The 25,036-nt window shown below is 41.7% G+C and overlaps 1 protein-coding gene across 2 annotated transcripts; it reads left to right on the top strand.

Moving 5' to 3' along the window:
* Window positions 1-34: 34 nt before the first annotated feature.
* Window positions 35-23,286, top strand: DUSP29 (dual specificity phosphatase 29). 2 transcript variants are annotated; one of them, XM_005481472.4, is made up of 4 exons: window positions 35-191; window positions 7,333-7,546; window positions 17,228-17,448; window positions 22,416-23,286. In XM_005481472.4, exons 2-4 carry the CDS (start codon window positions 7,362-7,364, stop codon window positions 22,661-22,663), a joined length of 654 nt encoding a protein of 217 aa, XP_005481529.2. In that variant the 5' UTR covers window positions 35-191; window positions 7,333-7,361; the 3' UTR covers window positions 22,664-23,286. The 2 variants fall into 2 exon arrangements, with proteins under 2 accessions (XP_005481529.2, XP_074400310.1); XM_074544209.1 differs by lacking the exon at window positions 35-191 and adding an exon at window positions 2,409-2,430.
* The last annotated feature ends 1,750 nt before the right edge of the window (window positions 23,287-25,036 follow it).

Below are 25,036 nucleotides of genomic sequence, written 5' to 3' on the forward strand. Positions count from 1 at the left end.
CAGGTCACATCAGGGAATAGTTTTACCAGCAGATGTAAAGATCGTCATTTGGAGTGGGCAGCACTCAAGGTCAGAGTCAGCAAATCCTCCTCTAAAAATAGACTCTACTTGCACAGTTAGTGAGGCTTCTTTTGTCGTTCTGCTGCACTTCACAGGACCCAGTTACTTACTGCACCCACCTAAGCATACAGGTAAGGCTAAGCAATTTGCATTTCCTGCTATACTTCTGCTCCTTTTTCCTTCCTTTTGTAACCTGGTTTAGTAAAGCAGGGACTTAGTAAAGCAGTCCAAGAACTGGAAAACTTGCCGAGGTAACTATTAATTTCATTAGCTTGTTGCAGAGAAAAAAAAATTAATTATTACAGATTCAAAAAGGTTTTGAAAGTATAATGTATAATTTTAAAAAATTTAGAAAACCAAACTTGTTGTGTTACAGAAATCACTTTATAAATTAGGAAATTAGGTGCAGAAAGCATAATTATCTTGGAGATAATTTCATTGTAAAAGTTAGGGAATGAAAATGAAATTTTTAAAGACTTTAATATCTGTCCCAGAATATTTTGCTTATTCTTCAGTAATTGCTCCACCCTCTAGTCAAATCTAGCTTTTCCAATTGAATTAAAAATCTCTCAGATGATGCTGTGTTTTAAGTTTCCTTGGACATTCTAATAATGTTTAATAAAATCTCAGCTTAATCTGTTTTCAATTAACCAGTCCACTCAACAATAAAGAATGAGGGCAAAAATAAGTTTTTAAAAAGTCATATGTGGCTTAGAAATTCATTGAAATAACTGGTTAGTTTTGAATATTCACAGCAGGAGGTTCTGGGAAATAATTGCACAGAGGCTACAATTATTCTGGTTTTAAGCTATTTAAAGATGACTGCAATAGATGAACTATTATATAGTCCATGAATGCTTTAAGCGTAAGAATGCAGGGCTTAAATAAAGGAACTGAAGTAAATGAATTTTGGTGAAGACTTGGACCAGGAATAGGGAACACAGGATTGTACTTTTTCCCTAAGTATCCTGCAAATCCAGTTTTGGAATTTGGTAAATTCTTTTTGGGGTATTTCAGAAAAATATTTTTGAAAGACTTCGCCATCACAAGAAGTATTTGTAAAAAAGTAACCTTTTTGGCCTAGCGTTAGGGAAAAAATCCCCAACAGAACAAAGCAAGACATAACCCTACCCAAGGAGCTTTTGCCACAGCTCGTTGCAGTGCCTGGGGTGTAACAAGTGTGAGGTTACAGGGGAAGCACACAGCTCTTCATGGCTGCTGCCAGCCTTCCCAGTCTGAGCAAAACAGCATGGGGTGCTGTATCAGGGAGCACCACTCTCAATGCATTGCATTAAATCATCTGACAGAGCAAGCTTTTGTCACTGCAGTGACCAGCTCTCAGCTCAGCTGATGTACTTGGAGTTACAAAAAGCTTAGAAACCAAAACACTGTTTACCCTCCGCCCAAGTGCAAACACTCTGCTCCAGACATGTGCATTGGCTTCTGCAGGAACTTTCCAGTTTATAAAACAGCCCTCTGCTTAGTCATACTCAAAAAGGGCAAGCACTTTTTCACCCTGAAGGGAGGTATGTGTCTGGCATGTGGGCTGGAAATGGAAGAACAGAACATTTCTTAAAAATTCAAGAACTTGCTGAGTCGATCCTCCCTCACTGTTTCTGTAGATTCTCAGTCACTAGATCTGATTTTTTTTTCTGAATTCAGCACTGAGCTTACTTGAAGACTGGTTACTAAACTAGATTCAAGTCTTCTGCACGTTTTTTGAAAGTGTAGAACTGGTGTAGGTATTCTCCATCCTTTCCTTCTCTTGGCTCCTTCCCTCTTGTACACACTTGTTACAAACATTGTTCCTCTGTGACTTCTTACCTAAGGTGGTTATTAAACTGAAGGAAGGAAGTAAGTAAATATAAAACCATTAGTTTTGCAGTTGTCTGTAAGGCAAAGTCTCAGTTTTTACTCCCAGGAGAGTAGAAGTCCAACAACTTCAATGGTGTTAAATTCTGCCTGATAAATAAAAACATTCAAATAAGTCTGCCCTGTATCCAAGATCAGAAAAGAAAATAGAGTACTTTCTTAGTAACAAGTTCTTCATGCACAGAAATGATTTCTCAATCAAAGTTCAGGGTTTTGTTCCTCTTTTTTGTTCTTCTGCTGGATTTAGTGTTCATGGCAGTAGATTAACTACTTTAATTCCCATGTTTGAGGGTGAAACTCCCAAATAATTTCAAGGGCACTGTGTTTATCTCCTGTTGCACTGGGGTGGGTATAAAGCCCTGTAGATATGTCATTACTTTTGTGGAATCCTCATCAAAAGCTCAGCACTAATAGGTATTTCTCTTTGCTTCCCTTGGCATCTGGGAAAAGACTTCTGGTGATATCACAGTTCCACTCCTTTTTCAGAGCTGACAACAGGTAGGAGGGAAATCTGAAAGCATCAGAACACAAATAAGATTAAAATCTGCCTCCACATTTACAAACAGGTTGTATATTTAGGTGTTTGCTAAATGCTAAAAACTTTCACTTCTCAGCTAAACCAGGTGAATTTGTGATAGTCTGGTATTTTCAGGGAGAAGTTGCTTTTAGACAGCTCTGAGTACAAAACCAAGGCTTGTACACATATGCACATCAAATTAAATTTAATAAAGCCAGCATCAAAATCACCACTAGCATGAGTGATCAATGTCACAAGAGCTGTGAGAACTTCCAAGAGCAGGACACATGGTCAAAGAATACAAACTATTCTGCTGTATAAATATGGACTGAAGTGGGCACTAAGGCAAGGAAACCCTGTGCCCTGCATGACAGAACAGCTAATACTTCTAAAGAAAAGAGTAAGGAAAATTGTCTTGTCTCCATTTTTCTTCCCAGTTTTTACTTGTTTAGCCTCTCCCATTGCATTTTTATGCCAAGGCCACCAGGCTCTGACTTTATTGAAGATCTGAAGCTTCAGGCAGACAAATACAGCTGCAAGTTGGCAGCAGAGTACCTATGGTGGGGACAACAGCAGTGATGGAGGAACCCCTTGTGCCAGGGAGGGGTTCAGAAAAGGAAAGGATATATAGGCCCTTGCACAGAAACAAGGCAAATGCAGCCCTTGCCTGTGCACGCCTGATTTTTTTTCATATTAAGTCTCTACAGCTGACTTGGATCCTAACTCCCAGGCCTAAATCTTGCCAAATTGTTTGGCATCTTTATACACAGCACTAGGTCTTGCACAGCACGTTGAGCAGAAAATATTAATATTAAGAAACACAGTATTTTGTAATGTATCTAATGACTTAGAGCTTTCAGTCTCAAAGTACTCAGAAACTCCCACTACACATGGAAAACCAGCATTAGAAATGTACACAGCACCACCAAGGCTCTGATGTTCACATCTAGACAAAAAGCTGAGTTTTCCTCCCCCATCTATGGGAATACCAAACTGTAGAGCTCATGACTGACATTTCCAAAAGCATTAACTCACCCCTACACACTTTGTGGTGGGACTGGACATCCCTTCAATTGAACAGATTTGAAAATGGGCCACTACATTCTGTGACTTCATAGGGCCTTACTGGGAATTTTGGGTTAATTTGAGTAGTTCAAGGGACTCCAAACATGGTGCAGAAGGCAAATCTTTCACTGCCATATTGGTGCTCCAGCCACTAGACTGTGTGCTCTGTCATGGTCTGAATTAAACAGCAGATAGACTGGCAGATTTGTTTCTTTTTTTTTTTTCCCTTGCACTTTATTTCCTCCCTCCCTGCTTTGTTAAAAATAAAATAAGCTAAAGAGCTGTATAAGAAATTCCATCTGGCAGCTGTAGAGGAGATAGCGAACATAAAGAAGAGATTCCTTTGCTGTGCCTAATGCATGCTGCTTATCCAAATTAGCCACACAATTACTTCTATCAATGCAAAACTAGTTTAATGTTTTTTTCCTAGTGCACAGCACTTGAGAATGACTTAAAATGCAGTGTAATTTGCCACAGTGTATGTCCTGAAGTGGCTCACTAATGAAAAGAGGATTAACTCTCCATTATTCTGAATTACCATTTTGTGAAATCACTAACAATATTTTCATTTATATACATATAACCCAAGGGGGACAAATATTCCATCCGTCCAAGCGATTAACAAATAAAATTTATTAGATAACATGCACTTTGGTCTTATTTATGAAGAGAAAGATTAGGGTATAAAAATGCAGATGACTGGATTTTTATCATCCTTGTTCTGATAATACCCTTAAGTCCATGACAGCAGAAGTGGGGAGCAGTTCAGTGTTGTGTGCACACTGCAGTGAGGGCAGAACCCGCGGGATGCCGGACCCAGCAGGCAGGCACAGTCTCACAGGGTCACCTTCAGCACCTCTGGGGCCCCACTGAGCTGCGCCCCACACCCAGCTCTGGCACAGAGAGGCATCAGGGAGGTCCCACCAGCTCACACAGCCTGCCCTTGGCACAGGCCAGCAGAATGAGAGGGAAGCTGTGCTCTGGGCACAGGGAAAGCATGGGATGAGCTACAGACTGCCCTGCCTCTCTGGGAGGGAACTCCTGGCCTCAGATACAGGGCTCTGTTCCTCAGTATGCCCTGAAGCTGGGCTCAGACCCTCCTGCTGGGGAGAGCCCTCTGGGACAAGGGCAGGTCCACAGACAGTTGACTTTTCATCACTCCCCCAGGAAATAAAAAGGCTGTCCTGAAGCAGCATTTCCAGGAGCAGGCAAGGTGCAGAGTTCTTTATGGACATTAGGACAGTCCCTACTCCAGAGAGCTTCCACATGACTCTGGGATTAGCTCTGTTGGTCAGAGCAAGGTGCTAATAATGCCAGGCTCACAATCTCCATGTGGGCCCTTCACTTACAATGATTCTTGTGGGTCCCTTCCAAGTCAGGCTGTTCTGTGATCTAAGGTTGTGTGTCCCCACACAGTGCAGTGCCATGAGGTGACTGCCAAGCTAGCACAGCACTGGTACATCATCCAGCCTTGCACTAACTCATCTACAGCCCACACGAAGCACCACAAGGGGCGGGAGCCTGCTCCAACAAGCCTGTGCAGAGGTAACCCTGCAATCTGGCTGCCATCTGACTGCACTGGGTGAGCGCTCTGCAAGACATGGTCTCCTCTCCACACAAGACTGCCAGAGAAATCTGAGATTTCCCTGCCTGGGTTTGTGCTAAACATTCATCTCCTATACCCACAACAGCATTAAGAACAACCACGCAAAAAAAACCTAATCTACTTTTCACTCTTTATTCCAAGAGGGCTGGCCTAGGGAATAGCCTTCCTGGAGCTCTGTTTGGTGTATGTAGAAAAACTAATACGAGATGGGGTTAGGCATCTTTGATTCCTGGGAAGATGCAAGCCCTTCTGCCCCCAACCAAATGCTTCATGGCAATTATTTCCAGAGCTGAAATAGCAAACCAGCCCTTTTGCCCCCTTTTCCCTCCTCCTAGTTCAACTCTGTTACTTCTTACATAGTCTAGAGTCAAATCTGAAATACATGTTTTATTAGAGGAATTTCAACTGATGCTTTCCTGTGCTCTAATTCAATTTAAAAATCCCTGCAGCAGATAACATTGGCAAGGCATAAAAGAACATAGCATACTTGAAAGTTCAGGGAGCATGTGGCTTCCCAGGACAGACAGCAACAAGGATTTCTCAGCAGTGGTCGAGCTTTCAGAGTGTTAACCAAGCTCAAACTGTGCCGGTGTTCCAGTACCACAAACGATCATTTGCAGATGTAATTGCCCTGTTCTGAGGTGTAACAAATCAATGCACTGTGGCCACCAACTGTGATTACTGATTACATTGTGCTTTCTCTTCTTCCTTTCCTCCATCCCATGTTATGGAGCCATGAATAAAAGTAGTCAGTCCTTCAGCATCATGGCAACAGGCTCTCAGTTATAATTCCTTACTAGACAAATAGCAGTTCTTATCAATTCCTAGATAACAGCCTAATCACTCCCCAAGTCAGACTGACTTAGATTTGTATCTCTGTAGACAAACATTATCTACACTGCTGAGTCTGCATGTGCAATTAGCATCATTCTGGCACAAGAAGCAAAAAGGCTCTCCCAGAACATGGCTACTGGGGCAGATAGATGGGACTTGGTACTACACATAAGCATGCAAGACAAGCCCAAAGAAAATTTACTACAAGCTGGAATTCTCAGAGCCCTTTAAAAATCTCAAGAGAGGACCACTTAGCTAAACATCATCATCATGTTTTAAGAAGCTTGGCTGAAAGATAAATCCCCTTGCCAGTGAAAGCAAGCCAATTTTTGAACAAAGGTGTACACTTACCAGTCAAAAACAGACTCCACAATCTTACACAGCTTTGGAGTAGGAAAACAGCAATCATTTGGCTTTTTCAAGCTTTGTAGAGAAACAGAACATGACAGGCACAAAAGAGCCCAAACTGAGCAAACAAACCCCATGGGTACTTGGGATGTCAGTGAAAAATGGACATCCTGCTTTCAGCTTGACAATAGCCACATGAAAGCACTAGCCAGATTTTTTGAATTAAAAGGACACAAACATTCAGCAGCCAACAGACACACACACACAAAAAAAAAAAAAAATTGGGAGCAACTACAGGATTCATTGCCTGCAAGAAAGGTGGATTTTTGGCAGGCTCTACTTGCACACTTCATAAGATCAAGCCCAACTCCACATCTTGTTACAAGTCTCTTACAGAGCCACAAGGTTCAGTTTATCCCTTCAAGGGAATAAGACATGAACAACTGCTACTCTAAGACACCAGAGAGCCCAGAAGAAGAAATAAAAACAAAGCCCACAGGGAGATGCAGCAAACAGGGAATCTGCAGCTGGCAACATTGGAAAATAAGAGTAGAAGAGAGTACAACAGTACACACAACATTCACCCGAACAGACACATTTCCTCTCCCTATGTTGCTGAAAATCACAAAGGATGAGCTTTTAGGAGGGTCTTAGTTAATGACAAAAAAACCCCAACAACTTAAATTTGCACTCAGTTCCCCTAGGTGCTTTAGATCCCTAGGCTGTTAGACCTACCAAATTCTTGCCAGTAGATTTTTCAGGAAACAAAATCCAGACAGACACTGAACTTCAATAATCTCAAACCTCTGAGTTTTGTTTCCTTTGCTGGTGAGCTCATCCAACAACATATTCCTCACCTCACGCTGGGGAGGCAGAAATCCATGTGTAAGTCTGTGTTTGCCACAGAACAGGTACATCTGTCTCAAGCAATGCTCAATCCCACCCGGTCAGTGCTCCCAGGATGCCAGTGAGCAGGAGTCACTGGCTTTGTGCTCCCTTGGGTTAATGTTCTGTTTTGGTTGCCTTCCAGTTTCTCACACATCCTGAGAGCGCCACTTCATGGACAAGATGTCATCAGGAAGCTGGAATGCTGGGAAGAAAAATGCATATACAGCAGTCAAAGTAGATCCTGATGAGGATTATTGTACCCCAGGGGCATTTGAACTGGAGAGGCTCTTGTGGAAGGGCTGCCCACAGTACACTCATGTCAATGAAGTCTGGCCCAACCTCTACATAGGAGATGAGTAAGTGTTCACAGTACCCCCTGTGTTACAACTAAGTGTATCTACTACACCTCCTCTACACAGGAGAGACCAAGCTCTTCTAAACACAGCTCACTGACAGAGCAAAGTGTTTGAAACCACTGACAGATGTCAGAGCCTGGCATGGCCCTGGCTGTCACTGCTGCTTCAGGAAAGAGCAGAGGAAGTACAGCCGGATCTGCTGGTAAAGACAGAGTGACAGCGCTGGTTTTAAAGACAGAGTGACAGCGCTGGTTGCAGCACCAGTGTAGGCTGCAGAGGTTGAAGCTCGTTGTGATCTATTTTTAAATGGTTAGTTTCAAGGAGCAATTTGTTATTTATCTCTGAGTGAAAGGTGTTCCACAGTTACAGAGCATGGCCTGGATGTGTTTGCCACACCTTAGGTTGGTTTAGGCCTAAAATGTAATTCTTGAAAAGTGTCTCAAGAGACAGCTCACCCTGCAGTAGTATTTCTGCATTTCCAAGCCTGTGCTTGTGGACATAGAACACTCTGCATTTCCAGATGGCTCAAGAGATTAAAGCAAACAGAACCTTGAGGAAGGCAAAGCTACAGAGATGTGTCTCATTGATCTGACCAAGTGTGATTTAGAAAAAAAAAAACAAACCCACAAAACAGACTTAGTCCTGCTGAGCAGAGGACTAAACTAGAAGCAGTCTATTCCACGAAGCAGAGAAGACTGCTGCAGCAGGAGACATGCCATCAGAAAATCCCCCAGCCCAAGCCCTGAGCAGAGCAAGAGAGCCTTTCTTATCCCTTTGCCATTATTGGTCCAATTCCCATTTTCCTCTACACCCTGCACTAACATGACATATATTTTTACATCATCACTGAAAGACACAAGTAGGAGCCCCAGTGGCTCCAAAGTTCTCAATAATTTTTTAAAAGGTCCTAAAATGCATCTGTTGCCAGCTTATAAAAGAGGAAAGATATACAGCTTTGAAAGTTACAAGGCTCCTAATATCATCCACCAATTACTTCTGTGGCGCCAGAGGCAACAGAAAGACACAAGAGTTCTGGTCTTGTACCCAGCCAAGGCTCCCACTTTTAGAGACAGGGATGGGAGAGAGAGTGTGTGTGTGTGTGTATGTTGTGTGGGATAAAAAAATTAAACCATGGGAACAGCCTGTCCAAATGATTCAGGAAGAAAAGGGGATTGAGTTTTTATGTTGACATCCTGCCCTGCCCCTCCTGTTAGATATCTCTAACTCAAAATTTACCATAAAGAACAGCCTGTTCTGGAATTTATTTCCTACTTCATTGTTTAGAATCACCATCAGAATTATTCTGAATGAAGCTGTTAGAATAATTTTCCTCTAATCTCTGTGATGAAGCTATAACTGTGCCTGCTGAGCAAAGGGATGTGACCAGACAAGAAGTCAGTCTCTCAGCCCAGGACAGTAGTCACTGACTCTTTCCTGTAATCTTCTGTAGCAGTTGGCTTCTTACACCTTGTAATTTAGTAAAAGCTAGAAGGTGTAACTCTGAATACACCACACACCTGGCACTTCATACAAACTAACCAGAGGAACAAAAATACAAACTTCTTGAGAGGCATGTAGAGCTACAACCTGTCATGCTGGGTAATGTGTTTCTGCTGAGGACTGGTCTTAAGTCAAGAGGAAAACCAGTGGTGCTTCAAAGGAAAACAAGTTCCCCACCATGACAAGACAAAAGCATGAGAAAACCAATGGAGAAGGAAAAATAAGTAAGGAGCAGGTGGGGGGGGAACAGAAATAAAACTTCACCAGAAAATGGAACTCTCCAAAAGAGAACTACTGTTGTCAGCCAGGCAAGGGCAAACTTGACACGGCAGAAAATCTGTGAATTAGTCTGCATGCAAGATGCAGGCTTTCACTACCTTAACTAAAATTTGCTTTGAAATAGGCAAAGTCCATGGACATTTATATCTTTCCTGGAGCCAGCTCCATATCTTACTCCTGACCAACAGCCTACCCCCTCAGTGTGGCAGGATTTTTGTATTGTTTTAAGATCTTGCTTTAGAACTAGTGGCCAAAGAGATGCCACAAGCCATGAACAGATGTTGGGTGCATTTGTATCTTTAGCCAAGCTAAATTAAGGTTGATGTTGAAAGAATTTGGTGGAACTCATCAACAAAATCAAATGAACACATACATCCAGAGTTTATCTTCAGAGCCTCCACATCTGTGCTTCATTCCTGCCTCGTGCATTTACAAGGTTAACAGGACTTGTGACTGCTTATGGAAATGCTAATTAATTACCCTGACTACGTAACCACATCTTCCTTCTAATGCAATCCAGGCTATCAAGGAGCCCTGTGAGGCCACTCCATCCTTTTGTTATGAGGCTTCACTGCAGATGTTGCCCAGAGGCAATGAAATCTCTATGAGCCTGTCAGACCCAGAATAATCAAAGCCTCAAAATATAACATGCTGTGTTCAACTCCAATTGAAATTTTCCCCCAGCAAGTTCCAAGGGCTTTTAAAGACCAGATACTGGAATTTGTATGACACAGCCCAGCAACAGGAATAAAACACTCTTGGCCAAGATTTTGAGTCAATTGCTACCAGGATTAGTGTTTGCATGTATCCTCCTCATATTTAGAAGTTCTCTAAAGGGATAGAAAGCAGCCTTGTTTTTCTCCTTTGTTTCTCTGGCCACCTGGTTGCTTGGAGGCAGTTTTACTGGCAAATCCCAAACCTGCTTGGTTCACTGGGATCACATGGAAAGTCTCTGCCAGTTACTCATCTTGTAGTTTCTTTTTGCAGCTCTTCAGTGATGGCCTTATTATCTGAGATGATGTTTAGGCTTCCATATTTCTGAAGTTCAAAGAATATTTCAGCTGAAGGCAAAGGCCTCCCAATTTGTTTTGTTCTTGAACATGCACTAGATCTCCTTAGTATTTAAGGCCTGATCACAGTTTCAGATCTTGCCATGTTCTCAAACTACTCCCAGAAAAAAAAAAAAAAAGTCTTTTGAAATGTAATTTGTTACAAGTTAAGCATGAAAAATAATTTTCTGGGTATGCAGCTGAACAGCTTGCAATTCACAAAAGCTATGGTCTGTGCCTATTCCTTGCCATGACTCATGGCCTTCAGAACTGATGTAGGTAAGGAAGATGAGTAACCCAAACCCACAATTTGGAATGCATGATAATTAAGATAAATAACTAAACATGAAATGTATGCATAACTAAAACTCATTCTCTCCTCTCACCTTTCTGCAGAGAAGCAATACAGCATGGCTTTTTGCAAGTGACCAAGTAAAAAGACAATTTACACTAACCTAGAAGAAAACAGATGGGACTCTCTCAGGCTAGAAAACAGCTACCTCCCATTGTTTAGCATTACGAACTCCTAGCATCTACATCAGTATTAATCATATAAAAATAGAAGCAAATACAGGTTTAGATTATAACAACACTATTGAGGACATAGTTTTAACTTGGGTAGAATGAGAACCTGCCAATTGTAACAGCAGTTTAACAATCCAGAAAATCAGATCTTTAACAGCGGACAATAAACCTCAACGCTCCAGTGGTTTCTGAGACAAGTAACACTTTTCCATTCTATCAGTGATCTCTAACATTTGATAAGTGGCTGAAGTCAAGACCAGGAACTGCCTGACCACAGCATGAATGCTTGGTGCCTTTGCTGTATAGAAAGCAGAGAGCTATTTTCTCTATCTAGGTTGTATCACTTACAAAAACTACATCCACCATTTAGGGCTAGAGGAAAATCAAACACTAAATATTTTCCATCCCATATTCTGATGATCTTGCTCACTGTTTTCAGTGGTACCTAAAAATTCTTTTAATTCACACTGAGCAGGAGGTACCCAGAGAAATGGAGCAACACCTCAGAAGGAAAAGGGGATACAATGCTACACTATCTCCAGATTCCCTCAGTGCTAGAGTTACCAAGGAAAATTGGGTCAGTATTATTGGAAATTCTCAACATCTCTCCACAGGAGGGAGAACTGCCAGATTTTCTTAAGAAAGTGTCAATATTGCCTATATTCAGCAAGCTTCTTTCTGACACTGACCATCTGGTAAATTATCATCCTGCACTGAGCTTTCCTTTAGCGCTTAAGAAAACGGAAAAGTTCGAGAGAGGCGATTCCTCTCCTAGTAACATGTTGCCTCAGATTTCCTGGTGTTTTGTCAATCTGGGTCACGTCAATCTGTGGCTTTAACAGTCTATACTGAAACATGTTTGCATTGCACAACCTTTGCATGAAGTTTAAGAGATTTGGCTTTACTTAAAGTTGAAAAGCACACCAGTCATCTGGTGTGCAGTACCAGCTGTAAGGTGCTAACTTACCTGGGGCGGGAGTTGCTCTGCCCACACCCTCCTGAGGTATTTTGGAGGACTATTTCCTTTAGTTGTATTTATGCTTTCCTCAAGAGCCACATATCTTCCCTTTGTTAGCTGCTTTCAGTACACTTGATACTGTGTGTGAAGGTGCAGGCTGCAGTGCTTGCAAGCTCTTTCCCCCTGTCTTCCAATTCCATTGATTTGGGCAACTTTCTAACAAAAGCAGCTGGAACTAAAGCTTGTCATGACAGTAGTTTTGAAAAGAGAGAGGGGATTTGGTACAGTGGAGACAGCAACCTAAAAGAAAGCATTCTTTTTCATGTTGTAACTACTTACACATTGTTTCTTCCAGAAGAACACAGAGTTTGCTGCAGCACTTGCTATTGATCCTATGAAACTTAGCCTTAAAACTGACAACAGGCACAGTTAAAGTCTCAGACAAGCCCTCTACTTGCCCTTGCACAACCCAAGAGAGGTAAACAGTCTTTTGGGAGCCATCTGAAAATGGATGACACTTTTGTCTGGGTCAGTTTCCCCTTTTGGTGAGTCTGCTAGTATCAATATATCCATATGTGAAAGTGATTTTATCTCCAGTTTTCACCATTGAGGTGGGATTCCCACATCAAAGTACTCCCCCTTGCCTCAGAACTTTCAAAACATGTTTATGAGTCCACCTGCCCTACAGTAAATGCAGGGTCAGATTCAGCAAAGCACTGAGCTTTTGCTTAGCATAGAGAAAAGGACTTCTGGGTATACTTAACTTTTAGCATAAGTTTATGTGCTCTGAACTGAAGAGCTGATGAGCTTTAGCATGGGACTAATCAGCACAGGTCATCTCTTACTAAACTGAATTACATTGAAATTTTCATTGTTATCTCCCAGTGCCACACTTCACCTTCCTTGCATGGGAACGCATTCCAGGCAGACACTGGAGACCACAGCTGCACCATGTAAAAGGAAATCAAGTGCTAATAGCACAGATGGTGGAGATATACAAAATGAAAACAACTGCTAGAGTAGCCAAGTGCTTACAGCTTCACCTACACTGGCATTTGTAGCAAACTCCTCTTTACAATGGCTACTTAAAATTCAACCATAATCACAAAAATGGAAGTATTAGTCACAATTTAATAGGAAACAGCAGCACCCAAGGAGGGGAAAAGAATGTTGTTAGCTTGACTATTACACTGAGATAGTGAGCAAATTGCAAGTAAAAAAACCCGATGCTTTTTCTAGTCAAAATTGAATTAGAAATGAAGCCATAAATCCTCCAATAAGGTAATGATTCATATTGCCCTGAACAATCCTATGCTATTAGTAGCCTCAACCAATCAGATATTCACAGATATTTATGCCTGATTTATTTCTCTCTTTCCTTTACAATATTGATACCTCAGGCACAGTGAAAACTGCAAGCAAGGCCAAGAGCACTCCCTTCTCCTTGGGGTGTAATCAGAGGCATCATGCATGATGAAACAGAGCAAACCCCACGGGCTCTGGTTACAGGGTACAGAGGGATGCTTTCACAACAGCTTTGACACTGCAGACTCAGCTGAGGATGGAGAGCAGCCCAGTCCTTCCCACAAAGGCAGAGCTCACTGCTGGCTATGGGCAGTCCAGGCAAACATGCTGAGGGACACAGAAAACATTTCCATTTACAGGCACCCAGGTCCCACACCTGGGGCCTCACCAGGCTGTTGCTTGCTCTGCTAACTGCCCACCAAGCTGCTGCAAACCCACTGTGACCCCAAGTTTAACTATGGCAGTGTCAGTCTCAGCACAGGCCTTCTCTGCCTGGTCATGTTTATGATCCAAGTACAAAGTACCGGCAGACAGGAGGTAAAAAGCAGATAAACCTGAGCCAGTATGACAAGTGGTGGTCCAGCTGGGCTCTTGCCTTTCTTTTATGAGGAAAGAAAAGAGGAAAAATTTTCAAAGAACAGTAGTGAAATCTCTTATGAATATATTATTATCAAGTATAAGACTAGGGGGATAGAGAGAAAGAGGAAGGAGCTAAAATACTTTCTAATCTCCATATTAGGTTTGAAACTAAGCACTCTTGCTCTTGAAAAAGACTAAGTGTCACTTCAGCTTTTTTCACAAGATGCAGATTCTAAAGCCCAAGGCAAGCACCTCTTGCAGTCCAGTGAACCCTATTTTCTATTACACAACAACTGTTTCTTCATCTCTCCACACAACAATATTAGAAACCTTAGGAAAAGCTTTCCATAGATAAAAGTGTCCAGGGTATCTGCTGTAAGAAAGGTGCCTGACACTCTTTACAGACTGTGTGCACTAGCTTGGCCTGCAGATGCAAAAGCCACGTGGCCACAGGACTGTACTGACCCTGCTCCACTTAGGGCAGGTATTTTAGGTCTTGCTTCCACTAACAGGTTCTACAACACCTACACACACTTTGAGTGATAGCTATTCCAGTGAAAATGTGGAGAACTTAACAGATTTGAGAGCTCAGCACTGAGCACTCATTTTCTGGAAGTTTTTCACATTAGCAATGTCAGTAGAAAAAAGAAAATATGCATCCGTATAATAAAGAAAACAATTCCATTGGGTAAGGTTCTATTCAGTTCAAAGGCCATTGCCAAATCAGTCTGCATATCAAGCATAATTAGAAAGCAGATAACATTTGAAAGTCAGAGTAGCCCAAGCATTGAGGAAAACAGCATAAATTCCTTGGTACACGTGTAAGTTGCTGTTTTTTAAAAAAAGTTATTTCACAGAAGATGATATCGTTACATCTGAGCATTTATAATGAATTTTTGCAACACCATTCAAGGTTGATGCATTGCTGCTTCTGAGTCCATTTCCAGCCCAAATTGGGAAACAAACAGAGTAACAATGTGTATATTCCAAACCTGCCACAGGTCAAGGGCAAAATATCTGCTAATGCATTTGTGATGCAAAAAGATTAAACTGATTAAATAAAAATAATTCCATCCTGAGCCTCCAATTCACAGAATGCAGCTACAGGCAAGACTGGGAGATGGAAGGGGAAGTTGAGAGGAGCTTGGCCAGGCTGAGCTGACTGCTTATTCAAGTTACTGAAAGACAGCATCCCTTCTTTCTGAATATGTACTGGAAAACTGAGGCCACCCAACATTGCAAAATCAGGTTGTAGGAAACAGAACAAGACTGTGTGACTATCAGAAAAAATGCATTAGTGGCATCCACTGTGTCAAAAGGCAATCAACAATCAAGGAAACAGGAAAATTTGATTTCATATAAAAACAAGTGTCAAATGTTAATGACTGTAACCTATTGTTTGACATTGTCCTTGCTCAGAACAGCTTCATAATTTAATTCTAATGCTATTTTTTAGCCTGAGCAGTGCTTGCAGAAGCCAAAGTGTGATAGCATGTACAGTCCATCAAAAAAGTTGGTTTTCTACTGAAAATACTCTGCAGTCCTGCTTCCTACTCAGCATGTAATCTCCACTTGCAAGGGTTCCCCTTGTGCATGGGTCTCTGACCTGAAGCCCTCAGTCTTACATGGTTTGTAGGACAGAAGCTTTGGGCCTGTCTGATGAATGAAAACCATTCCAGCATCAGGGAGATAAAACAAAGACAGGCTTAATTTGAAAGCAGGAACTGTAGCTCACCTCAAGGACATCAAAATGAAGAGCAGTAGTTATTCACTGCACCACTTCATTTAACCTGTTTTAAGTACTCTCCATCCTTTCAGTATAGAACTGAAGTGTCTTTGCTGGCAATATTTACATACAGGGAATCCTAAGGCACAAAACCTCCTAAAAGGAGGGAGAAGAAAGCAAGTCTTTCTCAGTCAATCACTGCAATAGGAATGCAAAGGGAAGGAGTAGGCATTATTTAACATGAGGTGAAAGCGGCAATGTACACCATTAGCAGCGCTCCTACTAAACTTATTAGGTAGGCATCACCACACTAAGAGAAGCTTTTATTTGACTTTTACATGATTGGATAGCAGAGGTGCAGCATTATTTCACAGCAAAAACACCAGTACTGTCAAGACATTATCATTCCTAACCAGAAAGGAATTTCTGCAGGGCAATATTTACTCAGAGCAGCCAATGATCATGGGCTTAATTTAAGTAAGAGCAAGCATAGGTAAAACCTTCAGTATCCATATCCCAGTTAAGTGCTCTAATCATTAGGTCCTTGACTGCTCAGAGAGGGTTTTGACTTAGAGCTTGGAAAGGCAGTCAGCTTCAAGCTATTGTGGGCTGTCACCTCTAGAATTATGGAACACAGCAGGTAGCCCACCACAACGTCCTCTGTGACAGCAGCTACATTTACACATGGAAGTGTTCAGGAAACATTCATGGAGAGAGGTACTTTTGTTTGGAAAAAGCTTTTTTACATCGTGCAGTAGTTATGTGAAAATATATTAACAGAATAAAGGTTATGCCATTTTTTCTTATTGTAAAAAGCTTTGTAGTTTTCCTAGGCACTAACAAAACTTGACAGCTTTTTCAGAACAAAATTTTCCCAAACTAAAAGCTTTCTGTAATGGAAGAAAAAAAGTTTTTACATGCCTGGCCATGAACTCTACATTTTTTTAGGAATTTTATCCTAAAGCAAGCACCTACAGTGGATATTGAACATACAAATCTAAGCTTTCCTCTCTTCTCTGACTTCCCTTGTCCAAGGGAAGAGAGAACAAGAACAAATGAGAACCTCTAGCTAAATACATGAATTCCAGCTTCCTCTGAAGGCTAATATCAAATTTCCTTATATAGTTCTTTTTGCTTTAGACCTCTGGTTTGACCAAACAAGACAGTAAAATGGAGTTGTGATAGGAAGTTATATTCACATAGGGATGGGATTTTAAAATTGTATTCATTTTTAATAGAAATTGAGAAGAACTCAGTAACCTCTTTTAGGGAAGAAGAGTTTCTTTTTGAATCCCAGACGATTTTACTATTCACACATTACAGACTCTTATTATATCTGCAATATCATTTGATAGGACAGAAGGGGAAAACAGCATTCATGGGTCCTATTTCAAGTTCTGCCACTGATTTCCTTTTCTGACTTCAGATAATTCCTTCTATTTCTTTCTGTATCCCAAGTTTCTTCTTGTACAAGATGGATGGAAGCCAGTATTGCCTATGTGCACAGGTAACGGCAAAATAAATCCACATTAAACATGCTCTAAGGATCTGGGGGAGATAATTAGGAACTGCAAAAGGATGACAGCTTCAAACAGAATAACAATATCTTAAGATCCTTAAAATGGTAAATTATGCACTGTTAAAGCATTATCAGTTTCACTAACATTTAGAACATACCAAAGCAGAGGTTTTCTTAATTTTTTTTTTTTCCTAGCCTTGAAGAAGGTTGCTGAGTTACATGGCAGCTCTTGTTTTCCCAGGAAAACGGCGCTGGACCGCTACAGCCTGGAGAAGGCGGGGTTCACGCACATCCTGAACGCGGCGCATGGGCAGCGCAACGTGGACACGGGAGCGCGCTACTACAGCAGCATGGCCCTGCAGTACCACGGTGTGGAGGCTGACGACCTCCCCACCTTCGACCTCAGCCAGTTCTTCTACTCGGCTTCCAAATTCATTGATAATGCACTTCAGGATGAAAGAAGTAAGGAGGGTGCTGAAAACGGTTCCAACCAGTATAATATTTACCACAACTAATTCAAAGCATAGTTCAATCGCATTTTACCTTGCAGGAATGAAACAAGTCCAATATAGTTTACCAGAGACAATACAACTAGTAGTAGGGAACGAGTTTAAGAGAAGGCAGTGATGTATTTAGGACCCTTCCCACTAATACCACCCTAAGAGCCTCTTAGCAAGCACTTTTGTCAAAGTTCTCATCACAGCTTGTATCAAGGGGTCCTGTCTGACAGATTTTTTGTTGTTGTTTTGACTCCTTCAAAAACACATGAGACAACTGGAAATTGCCTAGGTGCCATGAATATGCTGTCTTTTCCTCCTTTTCCTAATTAGCCCCTATCAAGACAGGGTTAATAAATATTAGTTGCATAGTGGTGGGAGTAGAATACAATGGTCTCAGACATTCCATGCTATCATTCCACAGCTTCATGCTCTGCACCATTAGATTCCCTCTATAAATATAGAAACCACCCCTCCTACCTGGCCATCAGATCTACCCCAACCTGTAACATTTCTCTGCCATCTTCCAAGCAGCAGGGAACTGATACAGCTCTGACAGCAGTAAACTAGAAACATTTCATTAAAGTATTTGTAATTTCTCAGCTTGATTACTACAATTCATTATTTGCTGATCTCCATCAGTGTTCTATCAGAAAGCTTGACACTGATGTCAAGTGCTCCAGCCTAGGCCTCACACTGACTTTCAATATTACTCCTACTCCTTCCCTTCACATACTTTAAAAAAAAATCACAGCAAGATATTTTACCAGAAACCAGTTGAGAAACTTAAAACTTTCCTGCTGACCTATAGAGACCTTAATATCAGAGGGTCAGATATCAAGTTTCTAGCCTTGTGTCAGCTTCTGTTCTTGGCTGTCTAGCTCAGCTGCAGGCAGTTACTACCTGACTTGCTTCCAATAGCCAGCCAGGTCTTTACACTTCTGCCCTTTGAACAAGTACAGACCACACAACAGTTCCTTCCCTTGCTCAGGAGAAAACCTTGAAAGCAGATCAGTTTTAAAAATCAAAGTCCTAATAGCAGGAGAAACTGCTTCAGAAGCTTACTTGCTTATGAAGAAAGATACCCAGCATTTTAAAAAAGCGTGTCTGGAGCAGTGCCTTTGGAAAGGAGAGGATAACTAGCACACACCCGTGTCTAGCCATGGCTGGAGGCCAGAGGTCAGTGTCAGACTGGAGTAGGTAGAATAAGAAATGCAGACTTCTTCATTCCCACCATCCTCCTGTTCCCATAAGACTTTAGTCTGCTGCATTGAGGTAAAGAAACAAGCACAAGGGAAGCAGCAAGGGCAAGAAAAAAAGCCTTGCTTCCCAATAAATGTTGTAGGAGGAAAGGATGAGATAGGGGGGATATTAACCTTTTTGTTTCAAAACCACATCAAAGTCCACGAAGTCCTGAGACAGTAGCAAGCATCAGCCCAGCACTGGAAAACAAAATCAAATTGGAGTGACTGGGTGAACAAACAAAACAAAAAAATCTGCACTCAAGTAGATACTACAAATGGCAGTGATTTCTGTAGCTGTGGTCACTTCTGCCATATTCAAATGGCTTTTAAACAAGTTAACGAGGATCTGTTCTGATGAAGACCTACCGTAACACTCATGAAGAAAAAGAGCAAACTCAGCTTTCTCATGAGAGAAAAGTAAGATGTGTGTATGTACACCTCTTATCCCAGCAGATGTCCAAAGACACGATGCATGGCCCAGGATGACACAGGTTTAAAGCTTGACAGTAACTTCCCAATACACATTTACAGAATAGAATGACTCCAAGAAGCTAAAGTGTGGACTGATGCCTCCTATGGAAGAAAAGACCAGAGGTACCCAGGGCTCTCCTCCAACAACATACATGTGTTATTTGTGAATGCACACCTAGTGCAGAAAGGCGTTCTGCATTTCAAGTGCCAAATGAACAGGCAATGAAGGTGCACTTGTGTGCTCCTTCCTGATTGACAAAGAACATCCAGATTCCTAAACAGGATTTTGGATGAAGTAACCAAGCACCTGTCTCCAGTGGTAATGACATGGGACTTCAGTGCGTGGTGCTCAATACTTCTGATCAGTAACAGCTTTGCATTGCTTTGCTGCTTTGTATTAGAGCTGAGCAAACACAGAGAGGGAAAGGGGGAGAAAGGAAAAAGCCTCAGCTTGTGTGACCAGAATCTGTGTGTTGATGAATTTGCTCTGGCTGTATCTGGGGTATGACCTTCAGCCAAACGATCACATTCATTGAATAGATGTCTTTAGATAATGATTTTTGTGAGGAAGAGGCTCAATAGTCAATGCTGTTGAAACAAATTGTCATTCTAATGAAGAAGGCCCTCTCTGAAACAGACCAGAAAGCTTGGCACTTCGGATGCTGTCAAAACAGTCCTAATTCTGACTTAACATTTAAAATCTTCATGATGATAAAGAAACTCCCTGATCAGAACAGTATTTGTAGGGTTTAAGCATGGGCTGATGGACATAAGAGCAGTTATAAGGGTAAGATTTAGAGGCAAACTCTAATGAGTGCCAATTATGCATGCTGTCATTCAGATGGGCAGAAAGCTTTCTCAAAACATGCAATTCAGACCATAGAACAGCTTAAAATATTTATCAGTGAGGCCTGTATAACATGAAAAGAAGACATTATTTTAAGATTTTTTTTTAGGTTTCCTACTACGCTACAGATTTAATATTCATTACCTTGAAATTTTAGTTCCTCAAAATGTAGAATAAAGGGGAATGGCATTTTCACTTCATGTTAAAATATCTGGGGAAAATACACAAAAGACAGATTTTAAAACGAAGTGGGAAGAAACATATGAGAAAATGACAGAGACCTGAGGCTTTTGACCAAAGACCTCAACATTCAAGGCTCCAAATGATTCTGGAAAAATAGTACTGCATCTAGACAAATTTTCAAGAAACACAAACCCAAGTCAAGTGAACAAAGTATTTCAGAGATCTGTCACCACTCAGCAGACCTCTGTCTCTGTGCACTGATGCTGCATATTCTGGCACACCTTGAAGATATAAGTGGTCAGAATCCAAGACATTCCTTTCGGGGAATGAGGGTTCAGAGTGGTCCTTATATTAGAATGGAAGAGACTACAAAATAGTACAGAAGGGACGTGGCTCTGCAGAAGAGTCTCAGTGTTCTGCTGTAACAGGCAGTTGGCTCTTGACTATTCACACAGAGCAAGGACAAACTTCCTTTTCTGCAAACCAGTGGACATTTCAGAAGATTGTACAGCCATTTTTTGCCTTTGTTAACACAATACAAAACTGTATTTTCTCCTAGATCTCCTCCATTTGCCACCCACACAAAGCAAAGTGCTCCTTGTCCCATCACCTATTTTACCACCTCAACAGTAACAGATTTACAAGATGGGAAGCTCTAAAGAGAAGCACTGAACGGCTAAACAAATGTGTCTTTTCATCCACTTTAAATATTTGCAGTAATAATAGAATGGATTATCATTTTCCAGGAGAGGAAGAGGCACTTTTAGTTATCAGAAGGACTGGAACTTTGCCAAGATGCCTCAAAGACTGTCTGCTGGGATTAGGATGCAGACTGTAACCATTAATCCTTTAGTGTTGGCAGTTCTTGATGCATCCATTACACAGCAATGCTGCTTGTGCCAAGGCATCCTCTTGTGCCTGGAAGCAAAGGAGTTAATCTGCAGGAGCCATGGCTTTGCACCCAGCACTTCTCACTAGGCATAGCTGACAGAGATAAACTATTATTGGCCCTGATAGCACAGTTTTTATTTTTTTCTCCTGTGGCAATTCTGCTTAGCAGGGTGTTAGAGAGTGTGCTCCAAATCTACTTCCTTCAGCAGTTCAACCTTTTGTGAGAACCCCTCGAGGGCTTTGAATCGTTTTTGGAAATCTTTTGAAGTGTTTCAAAACCTGTCAATCAGACCTGAACCCACTTACTGTTCTCTTCCTCCACCTCCCCCAGATACTGCTAACAGGGAAGGCTCCACAAGGCTTCCAACCTTGTTACTATCCAAAGCCAATGACTTCCTGCCTCTGGAAGTCCCAAGCTAAGCCAAACAGTGTCACAGAGTTAAACTGCAGCATGTTTATTTGGAGGTGAAAACTCTTGGCAGAGACTCTGCACTCACAGGGGATGAGACAGGCTCCTACTGCAGGGAGATGATCGTATTAGAACACTCACATGATGGTGGTGGTGAAACATCACTTGCATTCAACACAACAGGGTGCTAGCCAGAAATTTCTACAGCAGCTTTTCTATAGAGTAAGAAGTGGTTTCTTTCCAACTCCTGGAAAGAAGTTATATGCCTGGCCTTTTTTATTGTCTGCCCTCAAAAACTGGCAAAAAGTCCCCAGGCCTCCTCTGCAAGCTTTGTCCACAAATAAAAAGATATTTGGTGTAGAATTATTTTGTTATCTTATTGCAGGCACTCCATACATTCCATAGGTTCCCTCCTATCACAAAAGTTCTATACCTTCTTGACGTTTCTCATGGGCAGCTCCTCAGAGCACTGACTCGTTCTTCTTCACAAAGCAGCCACTGACTCCAGTTCCCCTCTCACCCAGCCACCCCACTCTTTTATAGCATCTTCTTCTCATTGGTTACAGTTGTGGCCTGTTAAAGTCAGGCCTGCTTCTAATCTTTGATAATTGGCCCAGCTGCAACTCCTTAGGGGTAAGATTACCTTCTACACTATCTTTATTTTCTTATATTCTATCCCCCTACAGAATTAAATGGATCATCCCTACTGTAGATGGTGTTCAGCTGTAAGATTTTTCATACGAGGGAAAACTGAGGCTGTAGAGAGGCTGAGTGCTGGTGAGGGGAGTCAGACACCAACCAGAGCAGGGGCACTACAGAAACCTTCGCTGCCAAGAGGAAAGCGGCACCCCGTGTCAGCTGTGACGTTTGCCTCTGTGTTTCCACAGGCAAGGTGCTGGTTCACTGCGCCATGGGCCGCAGCCGCTCTGCCACGCTGGTCCTGGCTTACCTGATGATTCACAAGAACATGACGGTGGTGGATGCCATCGAGCAGGTGGCAAGGCATCGCTGCATCATGCCAAACAGGGGCTTCCTGAAGCAGCTGAGAGAGCTGGACATAGAGCTGGCACTGCAGAGGAGGAACAGCAAGAACAGCCTAGCACCTGCTGAGCAGCAGGACAGCACCACCATCTAGCACTGCCCTGGCACAGCTGTGCTGCTGGAAAAGAAACTCCGTAAAAGGAGGGGAGGGGGAAGTGTAGTTAATTACAGAGTCACAGGGATCATTTGTTATTTGCTAGGGAAAAAACCCAAAGTCATTTCAAATACAATGTCAAGATGAGAAAGAAGGGAAGCCAAACTTAAAATTCATCATCTTAGAAAGTTCCAGCCTTAGCAGAATTCTTTGTTACATCAACAAATAATTTTTTCTCTCTGCAAAAAAAATCAAACATTTACAACACAAAAGCAAGCACAACTAAAAACTCTATTCTAGCTAAGTACTCCCAAAATTGTGATCCTAACTCAAGTCGCCAGCCTTTAAAGTAGTGCAGATAGGCACTCCTGAAGCAATCTTGCAGGAAAAACACTGAATTGTTTAGTCCGGAGTCTTGAATGGTTTCACAGGAGTTTGCCTTTTTGTGCTGTTTCCTGGCAATTTTATTTCTTTTTTCACAGTGATAACCCAGAGCAGCACAGCAGTTAGAGAGCCTCTACATGAAGGATCAACTACACCATGAGCATTTGCTTTACAGAGAGGAATTCTGTATCAAATGATAAACTAAAAGATAAATATCTGTGAGGATTTCCCTTTGTCAAGCTACAGTTGTCTTCTTTCTTGTATCCTGCATGAGAGCTTGATGACTGCTGTAAGTGAAAGAGGATTTGTCATCGATTCACATGCATAATTGATGACCCTCAGCACTACAGAAAATTGCCAGGGCCATTCCTTCCATTTACCATGCTGATATAAATGGAGTTTGTTTCCATCAACCACCCTGCCAGATGGACAAATTAAACAGCTTATAAAACTGAGAGACATAGACAGTGATCTAAAGTGGAAGATTAGTACCTTTAGCAGTCCTTCATTTCTGCTTGTATCAGAGATTCTTACACTGTTAGTAAAAAACTGGGTGCATTTGCCCACTGCTGGGGGATCAGGCAGCCTGAGCATAACAACACTTACCATTCCTGTCTTTGCTAAGGGCTGAGTGCAGCTTCCAGGAGAACTGGCATTTGGCAGCTTCCACATGAACTATGTCCTGCTCCAAAGACAAGGATCTTTCCTAGAACCAGGTCTTGCCTGAAGGACTCTGCTGGCACAGCTGTGCCAATTAAACACCTCTGAAGTAAACATACTTTTCATTTACTTCCCAGCTTTTTTTTTTTTGCCTACTGTTCTCTCAGAATTATTGAGAGTAAATCAGAAAAGCAGAACTTCTGGAACACATGACTTCCACAAAGTGAGGCAGCTCTTGCAAGCTGCTGATTCACAAGTGTCAGCAGCACCGACTCCGCTCCAAGCCAGCTCTGCAGGAAACACACACTGAACAGGGCAAGTTGATTTCCTTCTTGCCAGCCACCAGTGGCATGGAGCATTCTGTGAGAGTGCATGGCCAAAGAGCCTCTTGCCTTTCACAAGAATCACCTGTTGCAATTCTGTGAAGAATTTTTTGAAGACAGTAAAAGCAAGAGCTCATTCCCCTGCGGGACAGTGCTAGAGGACACAGTCAAAACTGACACTGCAAGGTGCATACAAGATAGAGAACAAGTACATCTGCCAAGGAAAAAACAACCTTCTTATTTATCAGAAATTTTGGTGCCATAATGCAATTCACAGCTAAACAGGCGCTATGGGGAAAGATGTAGCATAGTTCCTTGTCCTCCTGAAAGGAATTCAATTCTGAAATAACAAGATTATAATGGAAACTTGCCTGCTGTGCACACACTATGCATCATTTCCCAACCAACTCTTAACCCATATATTGTAAATACAGAATTTTAGCAATATGCTGGAGTCAGAATGCTGTTTCAGGCTAGCAAATATCTGAAATGTTAAGAAGGTTTGATTTGCTTGTATGTTACTGGCTTCAAAACTTGAAACTGAACAGCAGCAGATAAAGACCCAGATGCCTTTTTCACTCACTGTAAGAACACACAAATGAAAAATCACAAGACATAAAGCTAGACACACCTGAAGGCTGCACATAACTGCATCAAGTTCCACTTTTCTTAAGCATAAAGAGGTGAGTTACTTTGTAAAGATGAAAACAAGTTTAAGTACTATGAATACTCTCTGCCTTCAATCAACAAATTTAACAATGTAAGGGCATGAACCAAGATCCTTCTTGTCTGGTGCTCTCCTTATCAGGTGTTCTGAACTCCTAAAACTCAAGTTATTCCAGATCACAATTTTCAGCAATTTTAGCTCTCATTCAGATTCACTATTTTAGACTGCTGCTCCATTGTACTAAAACTACAACAGGTCATGCACATTAATCTGTACTATCAATTTCTTCATTTGGCACCACCACACAGTAATGGTTTTATTTAAAGAAATACACATTTC

This window comes from Zonotrichia albicollis, chromosome 7 (genome assembly GCF_047830755.1).
Source record: "Zonotrichia albicollis isolate bZonAlb1 chromosome 7, bZonAlb1.hap1, whole genome shotgun sequence".
In the NCBI taxonomy this organism is placed as follows: Eukaryota; Metazoa; Chordata; class Aves; order Passeriformes; family Passerellidae; genus Zonotrichia; species Zonotrichia albicollis.